The sequence below is a fragment of the Akebia trifoliata genome, chromosome 2 (genome assembly GCF_017979445.1).
Source record: "Akebia trifoliata isolate Shusen 1 chromosome 2, ASM1797944v1, whole genome shotgun sequence".
Lineage (NCBI taxonomy): Eukaryota > Viridiplantae > Streptophyta > Magnoliopsida > Ranunculales > Lardizabalaceae > Akebia > Akebia trifoliata.
Window position 1 is genome coordinate 27,301,399 of NC_141376.1, and position 23,316 is coordinate 27,324,714.

At 32.4% G+C, this 23,316-nt stretch overlaps 1 protein-coding gene across 1 annotated transcript; it reads left to right on the forward strand.

Annotated features, from left to right (window-relative positions):
* The first annotated feature begins 7,916 nt into the window (after nt 1-7,916).
* Nucleotides 7,917-16,433, forward strand: LOC147410008 (NAC domain-containing protein 54-like). The gene is made up of 7 exons (XM_086417068.1): nt 7,917-8,014; nt 8,133-8,443; nt 10,351-10,628; nt 11,828-12,163; nt 12,922-13,350; nt 15,411-15,489; nt 15,576-16,433. Exons 2-7 carry the CDS (start codon nt 8,287-8,289, stop codon nt 16,307-16,309), a joined length of 2,013 nt encoding a protein of 670 aa, XP_086273194.1. The 5' UTR covers nt 7,917-8,014; nt 8,133-8,286; the 3' UTR covers nt 16,310-16,433.
* Nucleotides 16,434-23,316: the final 6,883 nt, after the last annotated feature.

The window sequence follows — 23,316 nt, forward strand, 5'->3', positions numbered from 1 at the left end:
AATCTATATCCATTAGAACCTACTACATTCTTCCACATTTGATACTCATGAACTTTTGACATTTCATTTATGGTATCTTGCAACCTGTCTTTTTTTCGTATGAACAATTATTTCATCTTCTTTGTTGATGTGCATTATTTGTTGGCTATTGGTCTAATCCCCAAAATGCCATTGATATCGTTGAAATCGATAGTGAAATCGATTCCATGAAAGGAAACATTAATGGAAAACTCGGTTTGGTCGACCTTATCCGATCAAATAGGTGTTTTATTCTACATTTTTGTGATTCATTGTTTATAAAGCAAAGAGGGGCAGCTGTAAACAACCCAATTTGATAGAACAAGTTCGAGAGCTCATTCGAATCCATACATCAAGGATCAAATTGAGAGAATTTTGATCAATCAAGTAGACCCAAATCAAGCCAATCAAGGAAATATGTTTAATAAAAAAAATTGGTTTTCTTTGCTTGGCCATACCTACCAAACGAGAAAACATAGGCACAGCCTGGTTGTTGATACATATGGTCAGGCCATTTTTGGTGCTGACCTTACCTTTGTGATGTGCAAGCTTAAAATTGCATTGACCTTACCTAAAGTAAGGCCAAGCATAATTCCTTCTAGCCATACTTGGGGCACCTCTAATTCAATTAGGAGCCCACAAGAAATGACTCTTTAAATCATTTTCTTAATGATTTATTCTCCAAGGAAACCCTCACTAATTCCCTTTCTACCCTTCTAACATTTTTCAAAGATCAAAAGGATTTGATAGCCTTCAAGGTAAATTGATCACTTTTCAAATCTTATGACCATCTTATCCAACTTTAAGAGGTCTCTAGAATTTGTACCCAATATCCTTTATATCCTTAGTTTGTTAGAGAGCTAGACTAAGGAAATTATCAAAATTCTTTAGGTCTAAAATCATATTCCCTCCACAAAGAATTTTCTAGAGCTTTGGGTGCAAAGACTATCATAACCCTTGATGATTAAGATTGATGTGACTCTACAAGAAGTTGAAGACCATCGAGGCCAAAGTTAAAATGGAAAATTAATGCTTTTCATGAAGATTTTTCCTAGAATATTTGAGTAATCAATGTTTTAGGATAAGTTTACCCCCCAAGGATCTCCCAAAATCTTATAAATAGGAGACTCTTCCAAGATAAATAGAGGAGCTCATTATGGTGATTCAAAATTCTTCCAAAATCTTTCTCCAAACCTTTTTAGCATTTCTATTTTCTTAAATCTCTCTCAAAATCCATAGAAGAAAAATCCAAAAAGAAGAAGAAGTAAAATAAAATCAAGATGGGGTTAAACCTTCTATTTCCCCATCTAATCTCCCCCTTCTTACTATCCCCCCTCTCTTTATTTTAAGTATTTTTCTTATTTACAAGTTTAATTTCATGCTTTCTAATGTATTTTTGAAAATTTCTAATATAGAAGCTTTGGAAAAGAGAATAATCCCTCCTTAGAGATTATCTCCCCTAATAAGTCCCTAATAAGATCCTTAAGAGCATTAGATTAGTTTGCTTTACTTTCATTTAATTTTCATGCAATTTAAATTCATATATAAGATGTCTTTAATTTCATCTACTTTTCATGCAATTTGAATTCCTAGAATAATGATTTTTTATTATTTTTGTTCTTTTCTTTTATCCAAATAAAGCTAGTGAGTAAACCCTCTTAGGAGGTAATCTTCTTTAGTTGAATCCATTACATGCATACACTTTTCACACATTCAATTCTAAAATAGCTATAAGCAAGAGTATACGTCCCTATGGACCTCTATTCAACCTTTAGAGCTAACAAAAACATTCCAAAAATGGATACAAATTTCATGAATAAGGTTTAGTTCCGATATGATTTTGTTCAATCCATGAACATCACTTAAGGACCAAACAAATAAATAAAGTCCCCCAAGGGAGTGCATAAACTTGTTTTGAAACCTTGAGATCACAAATGATGAAATCCATATGTATTTCCATCAAAGTTTCAAGCTCATAAAAAATCCAGCAAGCACCTACTTCTATTAGTAGCTTGCTCATTGTCTTAATTTTTTCATTTTCCAAAATAAAATTGTAGTTAATTTTTCTTAACTCTCCCTCTAACTTCCTCTATCTTCAAAAATAAATAAAAAATAGTTTTAAAGATTTCACTATGGTCATATTGGTAACCATCTTAGCATGGGAGAGACTAGGTGCCTAAAATCTTCTTTGTCCCTCAATCGAATTCCCTTACTTAGAACTTTAGGTAGATAAACCTATCCTTTTGGATATGAGAGTCACTACAATCCTAAAGCTATTTTAAAAAATTATTTTAGCAGTGTCCATTCACACCCAAACTCTTTGAATGGTGACGATTCCAAAATCCCAAGTAGATGAGCTCCAACCTTCTCAAGGTTTCGAAACCCACATATCTACAGAACCCTCACTCAAAAAGAAACTCTCTCTTCTCAATCAATGAGTTCTCGCTCACTAAGAAGCTCTCGCTTCTCAATCAACTAGTTCTCACCCACAAAGAATCTCGTTCTTCACAAACAAAAAGCCATCGCTCTCAAATAAGCTCACGCTGCACCATCAAAGGGTCATTGCTTTCAATGAAGCTCATGGTTTACCATAAAAGCTTCCTTACTCTCAATGAAAAAAGTTCACGCTTTACCATCAAAGAGCCCTTGTTCTCAAAGAAGCTATTGTTTCACTATTAAAGAGCCCACACTCTAAAGAAGCTCAAGCTTTAAACTTAAGAGCCCACGCTCTATAAAAGCTTGATCTTCAAGTTCAAGAGCTCACACTCCAAAAACAAAAGAGCTTTCATTTTAAACCAAGTTGCATGGCGCATCCAACTCCCATTTCGAATATTAGGCACAATAATGAGTCTATGACTAATAGCTCTCACTCTAAATTGAGTTGCAAAAAGTGTCGACTTCCAACTTGAAGAGTCGACACAACAATGAATCTACGGTTAAGAACTCTCGCTTTCAATTGAGTTGCATGAAATTGCCAACTCCCAACTCAAAGAGTTGATACATTAATGACTCTATGACTAAGAGCTCTAACTTTAAACCAAGTTGCTTAAATTTGTCAACTCCCAACTCAAAGAGTTGGCACAACAACAAGTCTATGACTAAGAGCTCTTGTTTTAAATTGAGTTGCATAGAGATGCGGACTCCCAACTCAATGAGTTGACATGATGAGTCTATGACATAAAGTTCTTACTCTAAATCGAGTTGCATAAAGCTATCTATTTTCAACTTGAAAAGTCAACATGACGCAAAGTCTACAACTAAAAACCAATCCTCTACATTAATGAAGTTGTGTTGAGGCAACTCCTAACTCAAGAGTTGATGAAAAGTCAACAATCAAATATCCAAACTTCTTCTTAGAAAAGTTTTGTGGGGGTAATCCTCAATTCAAAAGGGTCAACAAAATGCAAAACATACCATTTGCTAATCCCAAGGAATGGAATGTATCCTTAGAACCTCGGATCATATCTCATCAACATCCAAGGTCATACGAGGAGTATTTTAGGAACTAAAAATGTTCCCTTCCTAGGGATTTGCAAAATAACTAAATAAAGACAATCGGATTTGTTCTAATTTGATTCGACCCATAAACCTGATTTGAAAATGTAGGTCGATTAACCTTTTTGGTTAGCCGAACTCTATTGTTTTCTCTAAGTGGTTCGGTTACCTTGGCTGACTCCTCTCTTCCTTCCTCAAAGTGGTTCGACCATTTTGGTTGATCCCTTTATTAACTCTGTCAAGGTAGTTCAGCCTCCTCGGCTGACCCCTTTCTTCTCTATGTTACATCTAGGTAGTTTAGCTATTATGTTTTACCCCTTATTGTTTCACACCTAAAGGTAGTTCGTCCTCCTTATGGAGTCGACGCCTTATTATTACATCCAAAAGAAGTTTGGCCTTCTAAAAGAGTTGACTACTTGCTATTTCATCCAAAGGAGGTTCGACTTTTCTTAAAAACCGACCCCTTGCTACATCATCTGAAAGAGGTTTGGCCCTTTTAGGAAACTAAACCCTTATTATAATGTCCACACAAATTTTGTCAACAACAACAACAACTACTGTTTCTTCTCCTTCTCTTGCTCAGTAGTTGATGCTGTTGATTCTTGTCTTTCTCCTGCTCACTAGGCGATACTACTACTACTACTCCTCCTCATCCACCCACTTTTAGGAATTAATATGAGGAAATTAATATACTAAGAGAATTATATAAACCTACCCAAGTAACAACTTAGGTGGTGTTTGTTTGCGCTATTTTTCAGTGCTTATTGCTGAAAAAAATTAAATTCAGCACTTTTGTCAAAATAGTGCGTTTGTTTACTCGTGCTTATTGCTGAAACTAAGTGAAAAAAATTCAGCACTATTTTGATGCTGAAAAAAAGTGCTGAAGCGGTAAGCACTTCGCTTTTTTCAACACGGACAAGTATGCCCTTTGTTTTTTTGAGCATGGACAAGTATGCCCTTATTCTTAAAAGGATATTACCTCTTATATCCCATGGATAAGTATATAAACACCCCACAAATTAATAAACCCACACCATAGCTAAATTATTTTGTCTTATATGGGTTAAAATTTTTGGAATGAGTTGATTTTTGGTGAGGATGATCTCTATAATGAGAAGATCATTCTCACAAAAAATCAGCACATCTTGAAACTTTTAACCCTATCAAAACAAGTTCAAGAACCGTAAATTGTTTTTTTTTTTTTTTTTTTAAACTATTTTTAACGAGTTAGAAGTTTCAAAATAAACTGATTTTTGGTGAGGATGATCTCTAGACCATATAAACTATCCTCACTAAAAATTTGCTCATTCCAAAAATTTTAATCCATATAAAACAAAACAAAAAATGGCTATAGTGTGGGTTGCCCTTATTAATTCATAGGGTCCTTTTATAATTACACATCCTTTATTTCCATCGAAAATTATTCATAAAAAATTAAGTTCTTTTTAAAGTTGATTTCAAATTTTGGTGACTTGTATGACATTATTATTTTTAATTTGAAATTTGTGGGCTTTTATAAATAGAAATTATTATTTATAAATTGAAGATTTAAGTATTATTTATTATTTAAAAATACATTGTATTTTAATTTTATAAGAAATAATATATTTTATTGTGTTTGATAATAAATAAGCATTTAAAACATGCAAACAATGTATAATATGATTGTAAGGGTAACAAAGACAATTATCAGTTTCAGCAATGTGTAACAAACATGATTCAGCATCTAAACAAACAACTTTTTCAGCACTTAAATTCAGTGCTTATAAGTTTCAGCGCTTAATGCTATTCAGCACTTATTTTTTTCAGTTTAACAAACAGCACCTTAGTGAAGTACTATAATTAGTTACCAGCAAAGGTCATTGCAACATGTTCTATCGCTAAGGCAAAATATACATGTTTCCCGAAAGAGTTGCAGACACATAAGTTGATTGAATCAACTTGGGAAAATAAACAGTTACCGAGTTGGAGTAGTTACATATTTAAAGTCACTCCTCATGTAGGTTACAAGAATCATGAGGAGTAGGTCTTCATTATTATGAAAACACATTATCATGAAAGTATCATGGGCTTTAATTACTATAAATGTAAGACAACATGGGTTCGTGGTTACAAACTGAGCTTACTACCTTCATTAACGAGTCTATTTTATAAATAGGAAGACCCCTCCCACTCAAACTAGGGCACAAGCCACACACAAATATAATTTTCTTATTTTCTTTTTGCTATGCAATTTTCATCAAGTATTAACTTGATCGTGGGAGGCTCATTAACTGATATCATTCTGATCTTTTTTCAAGTAAAGGCAAAAAAAAAAAAGATCTAGAAAAGAAAGGTTCACTGGAGAAGACCACTGAAAATTTAGAGGATCGTCGGAGAAAAAAATCGGAGAGTTGTATTAATCATAGTGCAGATCTCAAGGACTAGGAGATCATAAAAATCCCCCACATAAGTGAAACCAAAAAAAAAAAAAAAAGGTAATACTATAGTTTTTTATTTTGAAAATTACTTAAAGGATCTTGATGGAGGGATTGCTTTCTAAGTAGTCTTTATGTTTTGGGTGGTAATTTGGTAGTCCATTTAGGAAACTTTTCTTTTCTTCGTTGCCCCTCAACCACATCTCAAGGACAATATTTTCTGATAGCTAAACTGCCATTTTCTCATTTTCTTCACATACTTAGGTTTTCCAATGGGGATTGAGACTAACTCCAACGATTTTTGGCCGAGAATGACTAATGGAGAATGATGTACTTTTAATTTTGAACATTTAAATGTATTTTTTGATTTATAACAAAAAAAAATAAAGAACAAAGTTGAAATTCTAATTTTTTTGAAGATTTCATCATAACTTTTGATCCAAGTGTCTATCTCACATCTATAATATATGCATTTTAAGTGTTTCGAGAAGATCTATCCAATATCATAATAAATAAAAAGGAATAAAAGCAAAAATACGGATCACATTGAAAATGTCGAGTTCACCATTTTTTATTGTCAAGTTTAACATTTTTATTATTGAGCTCATCACTTTTTATTATCGAGTTCAACATTTAAACAAAGTTTGAATTCAACAATAAGAAATGTCAAACTCGACTATAAAAAGTAGTGAGCTCGACAATAAATAAAAAGCGGTGAGCTCAACATTGTATAAATTTTTTGGAATCTCAACATTGTTCTTCATTTTTTGTTATAAATCGTCAAAATAATTAAAAACATGTGCAAATGTTAAAAATTAGAAGTATACCATTTTCATTCATTGGTTGCGATAAAAATCATTGGAAATGGTTGCAATCGTTGTTGGAAAACATACACATGTGAAGAAGATGAGAAAAAGGGTAATTTGGATATTTCAAAAAAATTATAATGTGAGTTGAGGTTGAGGGACATTTAAGAAACAGCTATAGCCGAAAAAATAAGGACTACTTAGAAAGGAAACCTCTTCCACAGTCCTTTGAGTAATTTTTTCTTTTTATTTTTGTTTTTTGGGGAGTGCAACCATAGTGTCTAAGTCCATGAGAGGTGCAATTTGTGCTTGGTGGTATGCAATTAGTTGCTCCCACCTAGAATTAAAAAAATTTGAGTCTGGATAATATGACTTTCTAGGTGGCATACTTAATCGACTCCTTGATGTGGACAAGTTCGGGAACTGTAGATTTGTATACCTCGGGATACATTTTTATGAGGAAGTGGAATCATGTATCCCGAGGCATACAAATCTACGGTTCCCGAACTCATCACATCAGGGAGTCGATTGAGTATGCCACCTGACGAGTCATATTATCACGACTCAAATTATATATCAATGATTCGTGATAATATGACTTGCAAGGTGGCATACTCAATTGACTCCATGATGTGATAAGTTTGGGTGCCGTAGATCTGTATGTCTCGGGATATATGATTGCACTTCTCAAAAAAACGTGTAACCCGAGAAAATCATATATCCCGAGGCATACAGATCTAACGTTCCAGAACTTATTTACGTCATAGAGTCGATTGAATATGCCAACTGGCGAATCATATCATCAGACTTTATATCAATTGGGACTATATCAAGACGAGCTGATGGCGGACGCATGTGAAAACACAAGGCCGCCACAAGATAACTCACAGAGTAAGCAAGCCAGGCAGCGCCAACCCCGTCTCTTTATTTATCTTTCTGTATTTTTCTTTCCCTCCTTCGACCCTCCTAACTAACTTAAGAATATATACCACGTGGCCAATCTTCATTCGATGCATTACCGGTACTTCACGTTAGACTGTTTACCACGTGGCATCAGGTTCTAAGAAAGAACGAGACATGAAGTATGGGATATTTTAGAAGAGAGAGAGCTTGAAAGAAAAGAAAACAGGCATCAAAAGTGGGAAAAAAAACAATAAAAAAACTAAAGAAAAAAAGGTAGCAAAATTCTTCTTTTTGTATCTTATAAGTCCCTCAAATAAACCAAATCCCAACCTCTTCTTCCTCAATCTCCTTTCATTTACACCTTCTTCTAACAAGGTCTCTCTCTCTCTCTCTCTTTCTTGGTGTGATAATGATCTTATTTATAAATAAAAAAATAATAATAATTGATTTGTAGCTTGTTTGCTTAACTGGGTTTTTTGTTTTACTATTTCAGGGTTTTGTAAATTAATTGTAGAGTGGAGAGTTGGTGATACCAAATTAAAGGCTGGTTTATTTGTTCTATTTTGGAGTCTAGGCTGACCTTCATCTTCTATTCAAGTTTTTAAGACTAGAAGAAGAAGAATAAGAACCTACTTAACAGTAGAGTAATGGCACCTGTAACTTTGCCTCCAGGTTTCCGATTTCATCCAACCGACGAAGAACTTATTATTTACTATCTAAAGAGAAAGATCAATGGGCATAAGATTGAGCTTGAAATCATCCCTGAAGTCGATCTCTATAAATGCGAGCCTTGGGAATTACCAGGTATCCATCTTCATCTTTATCATCATCAATCTAGTCGTCGATTATTAATCAAGCTCAACATGTTTAGTTCATGTTTTCAATTTCATGTCCTAGCTCAACTGGTTTGACACATTGCAAAACAACTTTGAAAAGAAAAAATATATCAAATATGAAAATCATTATTATCAATTTATCAACATAGTCTTATCCTAACAATTTGAGGTTAGTAGAACCAATCCTGTTTTTTCATCCCATTCTATTTAAAATCAAGGCCTTATTTTATTTGAATCATGATTTGGTGTCTCGTTCTTATAACAATATATGGTGTCTACAGGGCACGTTTGGGTTTGAGATTAAACACATTGGACTGTGTACTATGCAGAAAAAGGCTTGGTGTTTGAAGCCCGATGTGTTTTAAACTCCAACCAAAACGTTACAGTATAGTAGGCTGTTCCTATTCAATATGAATCGGAACGGGGCATCATACTTTATCCTGATTCATTCTACTTCACTAATTGTGTGAAATTTTTTTAAAGGGTCAGGTTCTAGTGACTCATAAAGAAAAATTCATGGAAAAAACACATGATTATGATCATGTATATATGAAAGAGATATTTACGAAAATGTGATCAACTTTTGATGAATGTATGATTCTGACACAATTTTTATTTTAATTACCAAAATGTGAACTGTAACGAATTCGTAGGTTTAAAGTGACAATTTCGCAAGTTTAAAAAGTTATTATCTCGCAGGTTTCGTTATTTTTTAGCGAGTCATTTTAAACCTGCGAAATTGTTACCTTTCACGTTTTGGTAGTTAAAATGAACAATGGGCCGGAATAGTAAATTTGTCCAATTCAGCTCACGAAATTGTAATTCACCCAATATGAAATCTAATGATTGGGATAATTATGTTCAAGGTATGTATAATCTTCCAACATAGTTAAAAGTCCCAACCATTGAATTTCATGTTTATATAGTAAGGATCATGTGTTTTCTTGAGTCATTCTTCATTATCTTTCTAAATGTAGGAGGTAGCTTCCTACCATGTTCAAATCTGCTCTCACCAACCCATTTCACAATCTATTTAATAATAATAATTAATAATTAATAATAATAATAAAACTCATATAAAATATAAGAACACATTTTTTTTTTAAAATAACTGAATCAAATATTTTATTTCATCTAGGAAAAATCATCTCTTTCTCAACAAAGGACGTGTCATTTGATCTAATAGTGTTGTAGAAGAACCAAAAAGGGTATTTTTGTGGACAAAGACAAAACAATGAATAAAATAGAAGGTACATATTATTTTAGGCATTTAATTTGAAAAGATTAATTGAAAATATCTTATTTTATAAATTTGAACCCTATGCCTAGTTATTCTATTTTATTTTTTAATCTAATAAATAATGTTTTAGAAGAACCCAAAATGGTATTTTGTCGGTAAAGACAAAAGATTGAATAAAATAGAAGGTAAAGCACAATTATTTTAGGCATTTGAAGAGGATTAATTGAAGACATCTTATTTTATAATTGTGAACCCTATGCCTAGCTATCTTTTCTTAATTTCAATATTCTTTTCTTTGATAGAAGTGCTTTGTTGTTAGAACGAGTACATCTAAAGGCAACCAGGGCTTTGCCCACGAGTTCATACTATTGGATCCTAAGTCCAATTGCTCGTCATCTCAAGGATATAATAATATGAATCCTGATAATATGACTCACTAGGTGGCATACTCGAATGACTCCATGACATGGACAAGTTTGGGAGTTGTAGATCTGTATGCCTCCGGATACACTTTTTTTATGTGTAGAAGTGCAATCATGTATCCTGAGATTTGCAGATCTCCAATATCCGAACTTGTCACGTCATGGAGTCATTGTGATTATTCTAACAATTTACTGAACTATTTAATGTTACAGAGAAATCATTCTTACCAAGCAAAGACCATGAGTGGTATTTCTTTAGCCCACGAGATCGAAAGTACCCAAATGGGTCGAGGACTAACCGTGCAACTCAAGCTGGTTATTGGAAGGCCACGGGTAAGGATCGAAAGGTGAATTCGCAGTTACGTTCAGTCGGGATGAAGAAGACCTTAGTCTACTATAGAGGACGAGCACCTCACGGTGCTAGGACCGGTTGGGTCATGCATGAGTATCGGCTCGACGAGAAAGAATGTGAAACTGCCTGGGGCTTACAGGTGCTACTCTTGTATTTCTTATTGTTTTCTCTATTATGGAACCATTTTCTTGAATCAAACTACTATTGAAAGATGAAATTAGAAACTTAAACCACAAAGCTTACAATGTCAAAATTCAAAATTTGCCTACTTCTCATGTTTGATTTTTGTGAGAATTAGGAATATAGTGGAATGGAGAAATAAGATTCATTTAGTAGACACCAGATCTTTGGAATAAGGCTTTGAGGAATAAAGACGGCATGGGTTTATTATTAGGGGGTAATATGCAAAATCAGTGGAAAATTTTGATTTTCCCGGGAAAAAGGCGATGTGCATGACTGTGTGATTGTGCATTTTCATGAAAAATCATTTTTTTTTTCAAAGAAATGATTTTTTCCATCTTGGCAACAACAAAACATTCTTCGATCTAACATCCCAAGATAATTTCCTTGTCAGAAAAATAACATCCTAACGTTATCAATTGTCTCCACTCCATAATAACTGAAAATCAGCTCTTTTTTTTGACATTTTCCTAGTAGTAATCAAAGGCCAACATATGTATGTGAAAATCTATTTTCCAAGGAACAATTTTTTGATAAAAAATGACTTTACTAAAAGAAAATCATTTCTTTACAACCATACAAATTTTCATAGGAGTAGGAGTATTCTAGATAGCAATTTAGAGTCCCCTTTAAAGTGCATTGCCATTCCAAAGCTCATACAAAGGAGGGTTATGTCAGAGTGGTAATCGATTTAAAAATCTTTTAATTAATGGCGTTCCTGTTGTAATCCATGAACAGAAGATCTACCAGGTGAGAACCATTGAATTGAATGAGGTCTAGAGCTTAGACTTCATGCAAAGTTCCACCTTGTATTTTGATATTTTATGTACAAATAATTATCGAACGAGGTACAAATGAAGCACCCTTATGTTTTGATGAAATTGGTTGAGGTACTTGAACTCTAACACCCTTCTTTCTTGTATGAATTGTTAACAATTGTAGGTTTTCTATTCTTTATCTGAGCTCCCTTGGGAGTTAGAAGAACTTAAGTGGGGGCAATGACCCCTTTATTTGTATACCTTTTTTTCTTTTGGTTTTTCATAAAACTCTTCTTGCTTTCTAAGGCAAAATAAAAAAAATAAAAAATTTGTAGATTATCATTAGATTGAGGAGAAAATACAAATTCATAACCAAACATTGTTATTGCAAAATTTTCAGGATGCATATGCCTTGTGTCGTATTTCCAAGCGGAGCACAGTTGTACCTAAGATCGAAGCGCAATATGATGATACTTGCATTAACCAATACCAATGGGCCTCAAATAATCACTCATCTGCCATTGAACTATCTTCGGAGGGAAGAGGTGAAAATTTGGAGAATTCGGGTTATATGTTCTCATCAAAAATGTGCTCGTCAAACTTCATTCAAGGAGTGCCATTCGATATTAACGGAACACAAGATGTAGAGTGGATGCAATACTTATCAGAAGAGGCCTTTGGACCCTCAATACCGACATTTGCAAGTAATGCCAACAGGAACTGTGTCCCTTCTAAGGTAATATTTCATATTATAAGTACGTAAATTGAGGTAGTAAGTGTTAACCAATCAACTATTTTTAAAGACCGATCTTTTAGGAAGGAGGAGAACTATGAATATACGAGGGTCATAGGCTTAATTAACTGGAGTATGACACATCCAAGAGTAGAGAAAAATATACATTCAAGACTCTCCCTCACCCATAAGGGTGGAAAGAATTGAACCCGTGACCTAATACGAGCTCTAATACCATGTTAACCAACCAACTACTCTGAAAGAACGATCTTTCGGAGAGGGGGAGAACTATGAATATATGAGAGTCACGGGCCTTAACTGGGGTATCACTATATGAAAACTGAAAATTTTGACAAGAAAATTCGACAACCAAATCCCACCAATTTTAGAAAGTAAAATTTGACGCCTATGGCCGTTGAAATTTTTGATGATCCCCAATTCGACGGCTTAGAACCACCAAATTTCTCACAGCCTCCATTAATTTAACGGTTTTGGTCTGTCGAAAAAAAAAACTTGACAATATAAAATTTGACGCCTTAGTCCATCAAATTTTATGAAATTCGGCAGCCTTGGGCCATCAAATATAAGCTTTTTTCATGTTGTGTATGACACACCCTAGAGTGGAGGAAAATATGAACTCAGCGTACAGTAAGAGTAAATATGATGACACTAATACATGACTTAAAAAATAATTGAAGTAAATGAACATGATTCATTTAACTAATATTATCATATCTTGACATACTTAGACTGGTTGACAGGTTGATATAGCACTAGAGTGTGCAAGATTGCAGCATCAGCTCTCACTACCACCATTGGAGGTGGAGGAATTTCCTCAAATTGATTTCATAGATTCAAAATTGCCGCAATTTGAATACTTGCACGAAAATACAAATGGGGGAGACATTTTTCAAGAAATCCTTTCAGTTGCTTCTGCATCTCAAGAACTTATAAATCAATCAAATTTTCAAGATGCATGGAATGAAAATTATTCTAATTTTTTCGATGAATTTACGCAAATAGAAGGAATTGAAGAAGCTCAACATCTTCATCTTGGTGACATCGGTTCCTCTATATCTATAGAGAAAACCAGATTTGTAGATATCAATGATTTTGAAGAGGAGTTCAAGACTGAGAAGATAGAAGAGAACCTGCGAGGCATGGGAATGTCAAACAAAGATCTAGAAAAGGTAAGATATCAAGTAAAAGAGTCCTATTTTTCTTTCCAAGAGTGCCAATTTGGAAAGAAAAATATGTGAAACTGGTAATTCTTTTCCATAAATTTGATAACAAAAACACAGGGCTGTCAATGGATCGGATTAGACCCGAAATCAAATCAGGTCCGATTTGATAACTTCAGGTCTGGCTAGATGATTTAGACTTCGATAAGGATCGATTTGATATCTTATTGGATCAAATCTGGATTGACCATGTCCCTATCCGATAAAATGTTAGAAATTATCTTAATTATATAAGTTGTATTATATATTTATTTAAATATATGAAGTTTATTTATCTTTTGTGTATCGAATTGGGTTTGGTCCAATCCGAACTTGATCCGATTGTTACAGGACCTGGTTTGGATTTTTATATTGAGATTAGGGGTGTTCAAATGGATAGAAAGTGGTTTACCAGGTTTTGGTTCAATTTGGGGGTAAACCAAAACCTGAACCGATCTGAAGGTGAACCCAACCCCACCCCAAACCCATGAAATCGGGTTCAAACCGGCCTAGGTTTTGACCCGAAATCCGTCAAAATCTGTAAAAAAAATTTGTATTTTTTTTTTCATAAAATTGAGTCAGACACTGTGTCACGACTCCCACGGTTTATTTTATTTTATTTTTTGTAAATGTCAGAATGGTCTCAACACCGTTGGAGTGGTACAACACGGGTCAAATATCGTGTCACTATCGGGTTAAGGGTTTCGGTCCGAATTCCAAGTTTCTGCATTATTATTGGTCTGGTTCTGGGTTCGATCTGGTTTTAGACATCTAACCTGAAACCAAATCTATGAGGATTGGGTGGTCATGGTCCGGGTATGTTATCGGTTCCGGTCCGATTTCTGTGTCAATAAAACTGGTCTAGGTTGGTCTGATACCGGTTCCGGATTTTTGAACACCCCTAATTGAGATCTAATAAAATCCAATCCGTTAAAGCTTGATCTGATAGTTATCGGATTCATTCCAATCCTTATCTAGTTGGTACCAAATTGACCCAATACGAACCCAATCCATTAACAGCCCTAGAAAAAAAACACACACACACACAAGCAATTAAACAAACAAGCATTATAGAAACTTTTATTTTGGATTCTAAGATATTAAATTTAGTAGCCAACTAACCCCATTTCTCCCAAGCATATTGCATGGAGGACTTTAAAGTACACTGACCCAAAATAATTTTGACCCATATTTGGTAGACCTGCACTCTCAATTTATCCCGATTGGTGCTTTCAAGCCATTTGATTCGAGCATTGACATTATGGGTTTTAAACCATTCCTACCAACCAACTTTGTGATTTTAGAGTTTTTATAGTCTACTTGTCAAAAATAAATAAATAAATAAAATTCTATCAATTTATAATATTATTATTATTTAGGACAGTTTTATTATTTTAAAAAGAGGACGTTGCATGAATATATGTTAAATTGGGATCGGGATGGATCTGTGAACTCATGAAAATAACTCTCAAAGAAAAAATAAATCCAAATCCAGATTGTGAAACACGAAATCCAACCGTCGGGTTTTATCTCGGGGATGAGTGCTGAATTTCTGGGAAATGTGTTTTATGTCGGCCAGTCATGTTTACATATATGGTCAGGAGTTCATATTTCTTAATGAATCATTTTTTCACGAGTCTACAGATCCCGGCCCTCTAATTATTGTGCAGAAATGATAACCCAATTCATCTTAACTCATGAATGAATTTCTATTAAAAAGTCTTTCTAATTTGAAATTTTCAAAATGCCCTAACTTCCCATTCCTGAGTTGGTTTACATTAAACTAATATCGTGTACATATAGAAATCTATACAATAATGTCCTTTCTTTTTATTTATTTAAATATCATCAACAATAGATGTCAAAGCCTTCTCCGAAAAATTCTATGTATGCTAAACGAATCATGTTTTTGTTCAATTTTATTTAAATTCATTTCTTCTATGGACTCAAATCATTTTAATACTCGATATCTACAATAAATTCTGAATATAGTTTTTAATTTTCTAAGTGAAATTTATGTCTTGGATCAGAGCATGTTTGAAGAATACAAGATGATTCCTATAGAAGATATTTCAAAATTTCAAAAAAAGAAGGAACAAGACATTGAAGGTATGCTTTTTTTTTATTTTTATATCACTCTTTTATCTTCTTTCCTCATGTTACCAATTTTTGTATCACTCAATTTTTTATTGTAGGGGAAAGAAATCAGCAAAATAACTTAAAGAACTATACTGATAGTGAGGAAAATGATTTCTTGCTTGGATTTGTCAACGATGACCAAAATGGAATCATCCCAAACGAGGACATGGTCGGTTCCTCCATGTTTGAACTTTATGGGAAAGTTGAAATTAATCATGGAATGTTTATTTCTGCCCATCAGGTAGCTGAGACATTCTTTCATCACATCGAGCCCTCAAACACTATAAAGGTCAATATGAATCAAGTATCAGCTCTTAACTTCTCAATATCGAAAGATAACATCAGAACAAGAGTTCAAAATAGAAGTTCCTTCTTTAGTAAGTTCAAATCATTTACAAGAGAAAAGTACTTCAAGAGGATTTCAAATTCACTGAAGTCTTGGGGGGTCTCAAGCCTTCTAAACCAAACAATGAACAAAACAATTTGCATAATTGCATTTTTATCGACAGCTTGCATCTACCTTGGTGAAAATTCAGAGAAAGTTAAACTGATGGATGATTTCTCTACTACTGGAAAAATTATGGTGCAGAGAAAAAATGAGGATTTCCCTACAAAGATAAAGAAGACGAATAAAATGGGAAGAGTTACGATTGAAAAGAATGATGTTCAATTTGTTAGCACCAAAGGAGCACACATTTCTAGCATGTTTTTGAACAAGAAATGGTCATTTCTTGCCATTGCTTTGGTTTTCTTTGCCTTTGGGACTAATAGTATTGTATCTTGCCTTTGACATTCTAGTTTTATTTTCTTGTAATTCATAGTAGTAAATAGGAAGGCAGTCATTAACATTCTCAAGATGGAAACAATTGTACCTGAATAAACTTGTATCATTTTTATTTAATTAATTTTATTCTTGGATCTCATTAGAAGTGATAGCACCTTTGTTCATTATTACCCTTTCATATCAATATATTATTTCTTCTCTTCATTTTCTCTTTATTACTTTTAATTTTCATGCTGAAATATTTAAAAGTCGAGTCACTTACTTGTTGATCACTTACATGATATTTCATGTGTTAGATTCCTATATATATGGGAGCCATTCCGAGGCCAATAAGAATACCAAACTCTGTGCCAACATTTTGCTATCAATAGATCCCCATAAATCTAACAGTTAAAAATAACTAAAAGAAATTAAAAAATCAGTTTTCTTGTGTTCGTATTAAAGTTGGTATCATAGCCTAGTTTAATTTTAAGGTCATTTGCATTAGAACATCATAGATTTTGTTGAAAGAACACATTCGAACTAAAAATATTAAAAAAAATATAAAGAAAAAGATTAAAAAACAACCCCTTTTCATGGAGTTAGCTAAGGTTTGGTTGGAAAACCACTCAACAAGTGACAAACAATATATGTTCCTAACTACAATCATACAGGCTAAACCTCGTCATTCGAAAACCTATTTATGTTTAATCCTCAAGGACATGACCAACATTTGACCCTTAATCACTATATAAATGAAGTAGTCTCTAGTAATAAAATCTTGCTAAAATAGTATATAAGAACATCTTAAATATCTTTTCAAGAATCAAAGAAAATTATCTGAAATGATAAATAAACTCATCAAAAATCAATTTACAATAGACAACTTCAAGAGGATATGTAGAAATTTGAAGATTGATAAAACTTGGAGTGAAGGAGTTATCTTTGAGTTACAAAAAATAAAGCAGTAAAATCCAAAGGAGAATCAAAGCCTCAGAGTTTGACTTAAGTCATCCTAAACTTGTAAAGATTAAGGCAACTAAAAAACTAATTACAGGGATTGAAAAGATTGTTAAAAACGACATTGCTTTACAAGAAGAACTTCGACCAATTACTCTAAGAATCAGTAAGAATAAGTGAGTACGAAGTTTGAAGAGAAAGTAAACAATAAGGTTGTCCGTATTGATGTTGTATTTTAAAATCCGAAATCTTATAAATAATAAAACCCACAATCCAAAATCTAAGGTGTAAGAAAATTTTATTGTAATTCTATGGGAAAATTATATATCAAAATAATAACATATATTTGTTAATTATTAAAAGGAACTTAAATCGGTGCTTCAAGAGCCAAAATTTTTACACTTTCCAACCGAATTCCCTCCATTTTTTGTTTCTTCTTCTTCTTTTTCCTCCTCCTCCTCCACCTCCTCCAACGAAACAAGCTTCTCAAAAAACGTTTGATCAAGAACTATATCCAGATCATTAAGATCAAGATCAAGATATTAATCATTTAATCTTGATCATCAAGATCTGGATCATGATATTAATCTAGATCGTGATCTTGATCAAAATTACTAATCATAAACTAAATTAATTGATGGTAATGATCATGATCTTGATCAAAATTATTAATCATGAATTAAATTAATTGATGATCATGATCATCAAGATTTGGATCACAGTCTTGATCAAGATCAATATCATGATCTTGATCAAAATTATTAATCATGAACTAAATTAAGCTATGATCATGATAATGATCTTGATCATTATCTTGATGATCAATATCTAAATTGTGATTTTGATCAGAATTATTAATCTTTATAATCTTGATCCGAGATTTAGGTAAAGATATTTATTAATAATTTAATAAGAAAAATAAATATATAATTTTTTTTAAATAATTATTTTTATTAAATAGATGGTAATTAATGACGGACGTATTTTTGGAGGTTCAATTACAGACAATTATATAAACGAGCGTCAATGTTATGTATCAAATGATATTTGGATGGGACATGTTAGAATTTTATATTTAAAAATTAATAATGGAAATTGATTAGAATGATATAATTATTTCATAATTAATTTTATAGTAATGTAGATTGATTACGTTTATCCTTTACGAGTGTGATATCATTCGCAATTTTTTAGAGATTGGGACATTAGTGGTCTGCAGAGGTCATTATTGCTACTGTTGATTTTGAGTATTATTAGCGCATCAGATGACTATATCATGATTACTGTTTGTGTTATACCTTACCTAAGAGATTTTTTCCACAAACTTTCACGTTCTACCTTCCAGTTGGAGAAATGACGATCACATTGTCGGAAACTCTTTATTGTCTAGGATTGAGGATCGATGGGTACCTTGTTATTGTGTCACATGTGACGATGGAGGATTATCCTGATCTCATTTTTGAGTGTCTTGAAGTTTTATCTCTTATCATAAAAGCTCTTACTTCAGTACTATTAGTTTTACATGGTTACGTGATATATTTGAGAGATGGCCAGATAGACAAATATGTATTGATTAGGATTTAGAAAGTGGTTTTTAGAGCCCTCTAATTAGATATAATTCATTGTTAGTCCATATTTATTATTAATTTTAATTAAATTATGTATTTCAGACCTAATTATTATTATTTATGTGTAAGAGGAGAAAGTTGCAAAGTTTCAAGGTGAATCAGAAAAATTCGAAGATTCCACTACGATTTAGGATCCGAAACAAGACTAAGGTCCAAAATGCAGGCCCACATGGACCGTGGTGCCTTGGTCAACTTGGGTCGTATAGTGGTGTCAATGGATAACTCCTTGAGATTTGTGTAGGAGCTTGGTGGCTATAAATACTTTGTTTTGAAGTAGTGTTTAGAAGTTATTTTATTTACAAAAGGTTTCTGAACCCTAGAAACCCTAATCTAATATCTATAAATATGAGACTAAACTAAAGCTTAAGGAGGGAGAAAATGTATATTTAGATATATAGACCCTCTCTACAATTAGGATTAGAGAATTAGGATTTTTATATTTTCTATTCATTATTTATTGGTTTCAAGCTTTGTAAGGAGATACTACCAATTTCAGATCAAGATTAATAAAAAAAGATCACTACTCCATCTTTCTCTTCTCTCATCTATATTTTACTTTCTTCTAATTTATTGAATCTTGTGATGATCACCGGCTAGACCCTCCGTTTGAGAAGTTGATGAAGTCGGAGTAATATTTTCCCTCTTAGTTTTAATTTATTACTTCATTATATATTTTAATATTTAGTGTGGGAAGTTTATAAGTAGATATTATTGGGTTGAAATTTGATTTCCTAATTTAGATGACTTATTCTTAGATAAACTCAAGCTAAGCCATACTTGACAAAGAATATTGAATTCAAACCTTTTAATTTCTTCTTATTAATTTATTTACCGTCTTTGAATTTACATTTTGGAATTTAACCGATCCATTATCCAATCCTTCGATATTAGTTTTGTCTAGAAGATTGACAAAAACAAAGACAATAATTTAAGGGAGGGATTAGCTCAGGTGGATTTGACCAATCCAAGAAGTTACATTGCAGATTTATTTTTCATTTTAGTTTAGTTTAAATTTCTTCCTAAAACCTATTTTAATTTCTTACCTTCGAATTCCAATCGATTTTGAGTTGAAAAAATTGTTAGAACAACGTTGTCTCTGTAGATCAAGTTTTACTTGTCAAGGTTTATTTTTTGTTCATTATTTTATCATCAATCTACACCAAACACTTATGTATTAGATAAAATTTAATTATTTATTATAATATATATATATATATATTTGATATTATTTGTTAATATTTTACATTTATATCAGGTACATCATTATACTTGTGCCTATCTATTTGCATTGTATGGAGCCACATTATTTCCAGATACATTTGGTAAAAATGTTTGTACTAGTTTATGACATTTATTTAGGGATTTATCTGTTAAATCTTGTTATGCTTGGGTGCCACCATTTTTACATATTTATACCATGTTCTTAGTAAATTTGTAAAGAACGAGTGAAAACGGCCATTGAGATTTATGGGATATACACAATTATTCCAAGTATGGACATACGAGCGATTGCCAATTGGTAGACTCCTACTTATAAGCCAAGATGTTATATTCCCCCGAGCATGTAGATAGATGATGCCTAATAGGATATATATTAGAGATCCATATCATAACATCTTACCGTACCGGACCGAGTTAGATTTTTCTCTTCCCTTTATGGTAAATATGTTTAATTAAATATTTTAAATATTATTGCTATAAATTTTTATATTTAATTATTTTAATAATTTATATAAGTTTTTTTAGGCTTTCTAGAGATTATGCATATAGAGCATAATCCGAGCTTACACCGATTTTGTGTAATTTTTTTACACACTATCTTATACCATTCCGAGGATTGATGCATGAGATAGTTTGATTTACAATAGATTATCTTGGGTCCTGTCGTAGTGTAGATTATAGGAAGGAGGAGAGGTACAGTGCCATCTATGATTATCAGAGATTGGGATAAAAGATTTGATAGATTTCGTGTACATAGTCAATTATGTCAAAACTTAGAAGATAATCTTAAATATTAAATTTCAATTATTTTAATTATGTCAATTATTCAAGACTTAGGATGTAATTTTTAAATTTTTTAGCTAATTGACCACTTGAGGAGTTTCGGAGATGGTATGATTGCCTTTGGATGCATAATCCAGCATTGTACTACCTTGAGCCATGATATATCTCTTGTGGTTATACAGATGAGTTGTATGCATTATACAGGGATCGATGTATAATGCAATAAGTTATTACATTTATTTTAATTACTTTTAAGAAATTTATAAATAAAAATATATATTTAATATATTTATTTATTTTTCAGGTTGATGTTCTCAACACTTTGAATTCTCAAATCTATGAGATTGATGTTCAAGGACGAGTCATACATCAGTCGGAAGCTGCTGTAATGACCTTGACATTGTTACCACTATTGTTGATTCAGATACCTAGATCGAGTGAACCAATTTATAAGGTTTCACAACGTTGACGTCATCGATGTGATTTTAAACCTAAGCCTGTGTAGAAAGATGAGGAAGAGAAGGAGGATAGGGAGGGAGGTGATGCGGATCATGAGCAACAACATGATGAGATTGATCTTGTCTAGGTCAATCATGGTGATTATATCCTAGCGCATGTTGACCACGATGAAGATATGGTACATGCAAATCTAGCTACTGGTTATTTTTCATCTTTGTTGAGTCCCACATATGATGTTTCACACACAGTTGGATCATCACATAGATATCATATGCAATATTGACAAACTCCCTATTATGATATGTACTCACCATTTTCCCCTATAGAGCCATATCAACCTGTAGAGCCATATGGATATCACATGCAATATCCACAAACTCCTATTGAATCATTTCAACTCCCATCTGCTAAGGATTTGTGTATTGTTTTACCTAAGAGTAATCAATAAGAAACGTGACTAAAAACTCTATTCGAGAGTTATTGAAGGGTGATTGTAGTCGAGGCAAGCGCTATAGTTATTAGATATTTATTATGTTCTATATTATGATTTATTATTTGTATATCTACTTGACATTTTTACCCTTCATTTATCAATTTCACCAAAATTAATATGTTAATTATTTATTGATAGCTTAATCGATTTAAAATAATTAACTCAATTTTTATACAAAAAAATCAATTTAAAATAATATTTTTGAGGTCAATTCAATTTTTTTGAAGAGATGATTAATCTAATGACTTTTTGTTTTTTTTTAATTCAACCATGCAAATGGAGCGTAAGGAAAATTCTTTTAAGTGATGGAGTGCAATTAGTTATAGGCACTCTACAAATTGCTCCCTTAATACTAATAGGGCTGCCATATTTATCTTACAATGTGGAAATTTAATATTATGGGAAAAATTACTTAGATGACCCTGCCATATTTATCTCTTAATACTGATAGTGTCGAGTTCACCATTTTTATTGTCTAGTTCAACATAAAAAGTCGTGAACTTGACATTGAGTAATTAAATGTAGAACTACATAATAAAAAGTGGTGAACATGACATTAAGTGGTGGGTTCGATGCAAAGTAATTAAATGTTGAACTAGATAAGTGGTGAACTCGACACTAAGTGGTGTGTTCGATAATAAGTAATTAAATGTTTAACTATGCAATAAGAAGTGATGAACTCGACACTAAGTAATGTTGAACCAGACAATAAAAAGTAGTACACTCAATGATAATTAGTGAGTTCAACACTTTATTTATGAGGTTCATTACACAATCTGACAACTATGTCCCCGGATTCTTGTGAATCAATCCACTATTTTTAAACCTAGATATTACATGACAACCATTTACAGATATACAAAATTAAATTCATAAACATTAAATAAAATTATAATTATTTTCAAATTAAATTTCTACATGTTAATCGATTGTATTTAATATTTCTATAACGACTACAATATAATGGTCAGACATCTTGAACGTCGATCTTCCTTTTGTTGATTTTTGGATGATCAGATCGTCGTCAAGTCACTAGCGATAAAATTCGATCTTCTCGTTGTAGAGGATTTTCTAATTCATATCAAACTAGAATACCTTCCATAGAAGTTGCATAACACTGTTTATATCTTTCAACAATGAATTCGTTGAAACATAATTGATATTTATCCCATATTTTAATATCGCATGTTTTTATTTTATGTTGACATGGAATACATATTTGAGCCCATTTTCCACATGTATAATATTTTTGATCCATTTAACTACATGCACTTTTGATTTTGTGCGATCATATATCTTACATCTCATGTCATTAATAATTAAAAATTCACAACTAATAACTTTTTGTATTCTTTTTTGAATTTTATTTTCAATAATTAGAATTAATTGAAAGTCTCAAAGGTAGACTCTTTAATCTATGTCTATAATGTAATTCAATTATTTTACACTTAAATATATTATAATAATTCGATTATTGATTTTATACATAA

What these genes read in the sequence shown, in the direction of transcription:
- LOC147410008 (XM_086417068.1), top strand. Translation starts at nt 8,287, where the DNA reads ATGGCACCTGTAACTTTGCCTCCAGGTTTCCGATTTCATCCAACCGAC. An exon ending in AAACTGCCTGGGGCTTACAG is followed by an intron (nt 10,629 to 11,827) that starts GTGCTACTCTTG and finishes CAAAATTTTCAG; the next exon opens with GATGCATATGCCTTGTGTCG. An exon ending in GGAACTGTGTCCCTTCTAAG is followed by an intron (nt 12,164 to 12,921) that starts GTAATATTTCAT and finishes ACTGGTTGACAG; the next exon opens with GTTGATATAGCACTAGAGTG.